The sequence below is a fragment of the Morone saxatilis genome, unplaced genomic scaffold (assembly GCF_004916995.1).
Source record: "Morone saxatilis isolate NCDOM2014 unplaced genomic scaffold, NCSU_SB_2.0 Contig22, whole genome shotgun sequence".
Taxonomy (NCBI): domain Eukaryota; kingdom Metazoa; phylum Chordata; class Actinopteri; family Moronidae; genus Morone; species Morone saxatilis.
In genome coordinates, this window is record NW_023339785.1 from 14,789,245 (window position 1) to 14,798,245 (window position 9,001).

At 40.9% G+C, this 9,001-nt stretch overlaps 1 protein-coding gene and 2 pseudogenes across 1 annotated transcript; all 3 read right to left on the minus strand.

The window, feature by feature from the left end:
* Window positions 1-6: 6 nt before the first annotated feature.
* On the minus strand, window positions 7-1,560 carry LOC118334018 (protocadherin gamma-A11-like; the record flags this gene model as incomplete). The annotated part of the gene is made up of 1 exon (XM_035669832.1): window positions 7-1,560. A coding segment is annotated over exon 1 (1,554 nt), but the record flags the coding sequence as incomplete, so codon positions are not given.
* Window positions 1,561-2,702: 1,142 nt separating this feature from the next.
* Window positions 2,703-5,355, minus strand: LOC118334009 (annotated as a pseudogene).
* A 200-nt stretch (window positions 5,356-5,555) lies between these two features.
* The window catches only part of LOC118334010, a 3,648-nt pseudogene continuing 202 nt past the window's right edge, over window positions 5,556-9,001 (minus strand).

A 9,001-nucleotide genomic window follows, 5' to 3' on the forward strand; every position in this document is an offset into this window, starting at 1 on the left:
GGATATTTGTCCATTATCTGAATTGATATTCAAAAATGCTGCAATTTTTATTTGACTACCTTCCTCTCTAACTATATGATAAGTTAAAGCTGCATTTTCATTTAAGTCTTTATCTGTAGCAGTAACAGAAAATATAGGGTTTCCAGGCACATTATTTTCTACCAGATAAAGTTCAATTGGATTATGCAAAAATTCTGGGACATTATCATTCACGTCTGATACATCAATACTTAAAGTTTTGAATGTAGACAGAGGAGGCTGACCACAGTCTGTAGCTGTTATTTTGATGTCATAATGCGAAACTGATTCTCGATCTAAATGCTGTTTCAAAACTAATGAGTACATATTATCTTGAAAAGATGGTTTTAAATCGAATGGCACATTATCTGAAAGACTACATATTACTTTACCGTTTAAACCGCCGTCTTGGTCTGTAATACTAATAAGGGAAACCACAGTCCCAGGTTTTGAGTCTTCAGCCACCATGTTTGACAGGGATGTTACTTCTATTTGAGGTTTGTTGTCGTTTTTGTCGAGCACTTTAATGATCACCCTGCAATCGGTAGTCATTGGAGGCTGTCCTTTGTCAGTTGCATGGACGTCTAACTTAAAAACGTCAACCTTCTCAAAGTCAATTTCTCCTTTTACTCGAATTTCACCGGTGTCTTTATCTAAGCTAAACACATCATATATCTTCCGGTCAAGTTCACCCCCGAAATAGTATTCAATTTCTCCATTTGGGCCCTCATCCACATCAGTTGCCTTTACCCTAATAACACTTGTATCTGCATCTACATTTTCAGGTACTGTTACTGAATACACTTCTTGTGTAAATGTAGGATGGTTATCATTGGAATCGAGAACTATAACTGTGACATTAAGTGTCCCTGATCTCGGTGGATTTCCACCGTCAACTGCTGTCAGAATCAATCTGTGCTCATGGTGCTTTTCTCTATCCAGAGTCTTTTGTAGAACTAAGAATGGTATCTTGTCCTCTCCTCTCTCTCGGATTTGTATACTAAAATATTCGTTTTGATTTAATTTATACACACGCACAGTATTGGTGACAACATCTGGATCGTGCGCAGTTGGTAACTGGAAACGTTTGCCAGGAACAATGGACTCAGGAATTTCTAATATTTTTTCTTCCTCTTGAAAGCTCGGTGAATTATCATTTACATCTATGATTTCAACTCCAACATAATGTATTTCCATGGGGTTCTCAGCTACCATTTTTAGGTTCATTAAACACGGAGAAACGCTTTCACAAAGCTCCTCTCGATCGATGTTCTTATGCACATACAAGACGCCATTGTTCTGATTTACTTCAAACTGAGCATCTTTAGTTCCCGAAACAATACGAAACCGTCGTTCCTGCAGCGAACTGGTGTCCAATCCTAGATCCTTGGCGACATTTCCAACAACGGATCCCACTTGTACTTCCTCTGGAACTGAATATTTTATCTGAGCTGAAACCCACTCCACACAGCTGAGCATTACAGAAAAACGGATGGCTAACCACCAGGATTGTATTCCTCTTCTTTGTCCTCCGACTCCCATCGTTTCAAATGTTATTATTATTATATCCACTCACAGGTCCTTACGAAAAAAGGGTAAAAGCCTAAGCCTAAAAATATACGGTTTGAAAATATCCCATATTTTGAAACGATCTATGTAAAAATACCACAACGGCAACACTCTCTCTGTTGAACGTACTACCTCTTCTCCGTCGCCCTGAACAAAACCTCTCTGAAGGGGCAGGGCCAATGTATATAACACAACAGTTGATGCTGATATGACACTGACACCTTGTGGACTGGGCAGATAATGACCTCCTTTTAAGGCAAGCAGCGACATAAATCATATCAATATGTTTGCAAATACATTTTAGCTCCTTAAATAATTTCTGTTTTTGCTGACCGTTTTTGAAAGCATCAAGTTGCCCATTGAAATCAAACTATAAGGGAAACTAGCTTCCTTGATCAGTAAAAACAAATACATAACACTCTATTAACATACTCTGAAACTTGCTTATGTTGTGTGAAAACCATGTCTGAATTCATGTTTGTCAGTTTTACATTATCTGATCGTGGCAATGAAGTATAGAAAAACGTGTTTGCTGAATTCCCTTTACAAAAATGTTACTTTGGAGAGACCTTTGCAGACTGAAGGCATTGTAATGGATAGCATTACTCGAACAAGTTTGAAGGGTGTGCTAATAGACTTTCATAATGCGAATTAATAGGAACCACTGGATTTGGACAAGATACATCCGGACTTCTAACTGGATTAGTAGTAGTATAGTAGGTAGTAGCTAAGAACGCGAGTTATTTGCTAATTTGAAGTGTGGGTGTAGGGTGCGAATACAAAAAGTATGCATTCAACATAACAAATACATGGCGGTTCGGCTTCCATAAAAACTCTGACTGCAATGAAAATCGCAACAATATAACTAAGTGGGAAAGTCAGCACCATGGACAGCGGTACAGAATATGCTGTTATTTTCGTATAGCTTTCCTCCTTTTTAAGAAAGCAAAACTTTTAAAAACTTTTTAAGAAGTCATTTCCAAATGGAAACATAAAACCCAACTTAAATATCCCCACAGTGTGACCAATAACCTGCACTTCAACACCTTAGACAGTACTAGGACGTAAACCATAAATAGCGCCACACGAAATATCGTGTCATCTTAGCAGCCTGATCACTTTAACTAATTTCAAGAGAGACATAAAGGGACATTGATAAGAATATGAAAACGTCATGAAACATTTCAGCTCTTTTTCTCTCTACACAGTAAACATTATTTACCATGTGCTTGTGATTTGCTTCTAAAGGTAATCATATCTGTTAAGGGGAAATAATATTAAGGTAACCCGCAGTAAGTGATCTGTGAGTGCATGAAAAACAGCTTCAATTAAAATTGAAACATGGGCTTACCTCTCCAGATGGACGTCTCCTGTCAGGAAGCACTAGTGTATTTTGCTTGGCTTGGCCCGTCAGCTATAGTAAGATCCTATACTCATTCTGGGTCCAACTAAAAATTTGTACCTGTCTTGTCTCCAGATCTGGTACTTGGATGGCTGTGACACAGGTTGTCCCGTCATAATATTAGGCTTCTTGTCCTAGATGAATTTAGAAGTATAGGTCTGTGGGATTTAGAGCACTGCATTTGCAAATCAGCACGATTGATACTGACGAGAGAAAAGTACAGAATACTGAGGGCCCAAAGTTATCATCAGATAAAATGTAACATTGTCCTCCTCGTCAACTTTGGTTGCACTTTTAACATTCAGGAAGCTGCAAAAGCCTCTTTGGGCTCCACAAGTTTGACCAATCCGACAGTGAGCTGTGTGCTGGAGAGTTGAAACGTTCCCATTGTCTTTATCACCAGTATGGGACAAGTTTTATGCTCGGGGCCTCGTCTGTCTCTGTGAAATGAGCGAAGCTGTGTCCTGGATGCTTGTTCCTGTATTAGACGGTCCCAAACCAAAGAGAGTAGCTGTGGTCAGTAAACTTTCCTGGCAGTGAAAACAGTTTATACCAGCCGTTATATCCTATATCAGCGTCATAAAGGCTCTGACTTAGTCACCGAAGTGTCCATGCGTTTCTACATTGCGGGAATCTCCTCCACACCTTCAAAGCCAGAACCGTTGAAGCTGAACTGGACTACAGGATGACTGGAGCGTTGATCGTTCTGATCCAGAATGAAACACGTTCACTGTGACGTTTGGCTGCTAAGTGACGGAGTTCCAGAATCTTGAGGCAAACACTTGGAACTGGAACGTTTTCAGAGTTTCAAAACTTTTTAGAGCGGATATTTGTCCATTATCTGAATTCACATTTAGGAAAGATGTCAGCCCATCACCTCTCACAATGTGATATGTTATTGCTGCATTTTCATTCAAGTCATTATCAGCAGCACTTACAGAAAATATTGATGCGCCTGGGGCATTGTTTTCTACCAAATAAAGTTCAAATGGATTCTGACTGAAAACTGGTCTATTGTCATTTACATCAGACACCTGGACACTCAAGGTTTTTACAGTGGAAAGTGGAGGTTCACCACAGTCAGTAGCTGTTATCGTGATGTCATAATGGGATTCAATTTCTCGGTCTAAACGCCCCTTTGTGACAAGAGAGTACATGTTTTCCTCAATGGATGGTGTTAAATCAAACGGAACATCATCCGAGATTTTACAAATAACTTTTCCGTTAACCCCCGAATCTCTGTCCGTAACACTGATGAGAGAGATAACAGTGCCAGGCTTTGAATCCTCGGGGACTACATTAGACAATGATGTTACTTCAATATCTGGCTTATTGTCGTTCACATCCTTGATTTTTATCACAACTCTACTTTCGGCCGTCCAAGGTGGCTGACCTTTATCTGAAGCCTGTAAATCTAGTCTATAAATCTCCGTGTCCTCAAAGTCCACTTTTCCTTTTACTCGAATCTCCCCAGTGACGCTGTCTAACTCAAATGTGTCTTGCACTTTTTTCTTTTGTGTTTTTCCAAACATGTATTCAATTTCGCTGTTCAAACCTTCATCTAAATCTGTGGCGTTTAATTGTATTACAAGAGTTCCTATCGGGGAGTTTTCATATATTGTCACGCTATATGTATCTTTGCTAAACACAGGGCGATTATCGTTTATATCTATCACAGTTATAGTTAAATTAAGGCTCCCAGATTTCGACGGACTGCCTCCATCAAGAGCCGTTAACACTAAACAGTGTTCTGCCTTTTGCTCCCTATCCAAAGGCTTTTTCAGCACTAAAAACGGTATCTTGTCCTCCTCACTGTCTCTGATTTCAATATCAAAAAAATCATTTTGGCTCAACTTATATAATCGAACTGCCTGTGCACCGACATCAGGATCTCTAGCCGCATGGATTTGGAAACGAGTACCTGGAGGAGTATGCTCCGCTATTTCCAGTCGCTGCTCGCTTTCAGGAAAAGTCGGTGAATGGTCATTAACATCCGTTATTTCAACGCCAACGTAATGTATTTCCAGTGGGCTTTCAACAACTATTTTAAGGTTTATCAAACAAACCTTGATTCCATCACAGAGCTCCTCCCGGTCCATCGTTTTTCCAATGTACAGCACTCCATTGTTTTGATTTAACTGAAAAAGAGAATGATTGGGCCCCGAAACAATACGAAACCGCCTGTCTGTCAAGGTGCTAATGTCAAGGCCTAAATCCTTTGCAACATTTCCAACAGGCGATCCCACTTGTATTTCTTCTGGAACAGAGTATCTTAACTGGGCCAAAATCTGCTCACCAAAGCACAGCAACAAAATCCCAGCAACCAGCCAGCAGTTCACTCGGCGCCTTTGTCCTCGATCTCCCATTGTGAAGCAAACACAAAATTGAGGCTTTTTTTGCGGCAAATATACTAATCCAACTGCTTATCGAACCAGTCTAATTAGATCCATTTCACGACTCTCAAATAGAAGCGTACACACATAAATATTATCCGCTATTCATATTACTTGATACATAGCCTATACGATGTGTACTCCGTCAGCATAGCACCTCCATCAGATATGATCTATAGATGGGCAGGGCCTGTGCAGAATGAGCAACACAACCATTAGGCCACACTGACACCATGTGGCCCGTGGGCTACAATACGCTACTAAATCACAAGTGTTTTACTTCAATACCTCCTTCTCTATTACATTCGACTGCTATATGCCTCCATGCTGTCCATAGTCTAGTAGTAAAGACACGTGATGAGCTGATGAGCTAAAACGCCCCCCAGTCTCACTCTGTGGAGGATGCTCAGGTCTGCCTCTTCCAGCCAATCAACTAAATGTTAGCTATGTTTCTAGTGAGCTATGCATGAGTCTTAAGACAGACAGACTTCAGCCGACACCTAAAGAAACTTTGCTGCAGTGAGTTGACGCTGGTGCAGAGTTGAGCCCCACAGTTTTCCGACATTGTCTTTCACTGTACTGTAAAAGGAGTTGTGGATTTAAATATTTGTTTTTTGCTTTTCATGTCTGTGTGTGCGTAGGACAAAACACGTGTCAAAAAGTTCACAGTCTGCACAGTTTTTCGATCTTACGCCTGCAATTATATGCATTGTTAAATGACACGTGGCCCCATCAACAATTATTTTTAATTATTATTTATGTACACACACATTGTAAATATGTTCCAAAGCTCTATTCTGTTCAATAAATTATGGATTCACGTTGATTAATACAAAACATGTGGCTGTATGTGACAGAAGGTGGAATACAAACTTTACCAGTGACTATTCTCTAAGATCTACTTGTCATTAATTGTGTTGCCAAACAAACAACAACAACAACAACAAAAAACAACATAAGAAAAAAATAAACAAAATTCCAGCACCATGGACACACATTTTAAAATCAGCGGGGTCAAAACAGCACAATATACCCAAACTTGATTATCAGCACCATGGACAGCGCTACGAAATATGCCATTCGGTTTCCCTGAAAGTATTGCTTATTAAAAAGTCATATAGGAACTTAAACTTAAATTTAAATATGACCTCAATGTGACCAATATAATACACGTGAGCACCATGGACAATGCTCTTTTGCTCTACCTAGTAACGATTAATTTCTATGTGCAATATTTCTACAGGGAATCATATCCGTTGAGAAGAAATGGCTTTGATACAACCTGCAATAAATGATCTGTGTGCGCATGAAAAATAGTTTCAATTAAAAAATAAATATGAGCTTACCTCTCCAGATCCTCCTCCTGTCAGGGGCACTAGTGTATTCGGCATGGCTGCCCGGCCCTATAGTAGATCCTAAACTCATTCTTGGTCAACTAACATTTGTACCGTTTGTCTCCAGATCTGTACTGGATGCTGTGACACAGTGTCCCGTCAGTAATTAGGCCTCTTGTACAGATATTTAGAAGTATAGGTCTGTAAGATTTAGAGCACTGGCATTGCAATCAGCACAATGATACTGATGAGAAAAAGTACTGAAACTGAGCCCAAAGTTAATCATCAGATAGAAAGTCACATCATTCCCCTCCCATCCTTTGTTGAATTTTAACATCAGAAGCTGCAAAAGCCTCTTTTGGGCTCCACAAGCTTGACAATCACAGTGCTGTGCTGAGAGTTGAAACGTTCCCCAATTGGTCTTTCACCAGTATGACCAGGTTTTATGCTCTGGCCTTCGTCTCTCTGTGAATGAGCGAAGGTGTTCTGATCTGTCCTGTATAGGCGTCAAACCAAAGAGACTGTGGTCAGAACCTTCCTGCAGTGAAAAACAGTAACCAGCCGTTATATCCTATATCAGCGTCATTAGGCTCTGACTTTAGATCACCAAAGTGTCCTGCGTTCACATTGCGGGGAATCTCCTCCACACCTTCAGCAAACCGTTGGAGCTGACTGGATACAGGATGACTGGAGCTTGTCGTTCTGATCCAGAATGAACACGTTCCACTGTGACGTTGCTGCTTAGTGAGGAGTTCCAGAATCTGTGGCAACAACTTGGACTGAACGTTTTCAGAGTTTCAAAGTCCATCAAAACTTTTTAGTGCGGATATTGCGCCATTGGCTTCATTTACGTTTAAAAATGAGGTTACAGTGGGCCCTGGACTCTTACGGTTGAGTGAATACGTGACTGCAGCATTTTCACCTCCATCAGCATCTGCGGCGCTCACTGAAAAAATTGACATTCCGGCCTTGTTGTTTTCATTTACATAAAAAGTATATGGACTTTCAGTGAACAAAGGACTATTATCGTTCACATCAAGCACATCTACATGTATCACCTTTGTAGACGACAGGGCCGGGCTCCCTAAATCCTTAGCAGTTATAGTAATATTATACATATGTATTGTTTCCTTATCTAGGTTGTCCTTGGTGACCAAAGAGTATGACTGTCCGTCAGGGGATGGCTTTAAGTCAAAAGGTAAATGACCGGGCACACTGCAGACCACCTGTCCGTTCACACCTGAGTCAAGGTCCGTCACACCCATCAACGCCACAACCGTGCCAGGTGGAGCATCCTCTGGAATGCGACTTGAAAGGGATGTGATGTCTATTTCGGGATGATTGTCGTTCACGTCTTCCACTCTGACAACCACGTTGCAGTGTGTGGAGAGGGACACTGCACCTTTGTCCGCAGCCAGTACTTTAATCTCATAGACTTGTTTTTCTTCGTAATCAAGGCCTCCCTTCACCGTTAGTTTGCCGGTTTTACTATCCAAATCGAAGGGCTCAGATGAGAGTCCTCTGAGTTTACTCCGTAAAGAATATTCGATCTCACCGTTCAGCCCCTCATCCGGGTCAGATGCATTTACTGTCAGCAGAAATGTTCCTGGAGGTGCGTTTTCCTTTATCGTTATGGTGTATTTCTGTTTGTCACACACTGGTGAGTTGTCATTAACGTCCGATACAATGACAGTGACATTAATAGTACCCGATTTTGAGGGTTTTCCTCCATCTGTAGCTGTTAATAGTAACCGGTGGTGAGCGGCGTGTTCTCTATCCAAAGGTCGCTGTAATATTAGGAATGGAACCTTTCCATCCTCTCCAAATTCCTCGGTTTCCAGGCGAAAATACTGGTTATGATTTATCTTATATGCTTGTAAGGAATTCAAACCAACATCCAAGTCGTGTGCCCCTTCCATCTGAAATCGAGATCCAACTATAGCGGACTCCAGCACCTCCAATGTGTAGTTTTCTTCAGGAAATTTCGGCGAATTGTCGTTCACATCGAGTATCTCAACTACCACTTGGTGCATCTCGAGAGGATTTTCCACGACTGCTTTTAAATTTGTGATGCAGGGAACCGTTTTTGCACACAGCTCCTCTCTATCTACTCTCTGGTTCACTAACAAAACTCCATCTCTCGGGTTTACCTTAAACAGATCCTGCTTTGTTCCTGACACTACACGAAGATTCCTGTCCGACAATCTTCCAAGATCTAATCCGAGGTCTTTGGCTACATTTCCAACTGCTGTGCCTAATATTAATTCTTCCTGAATAGAATACCG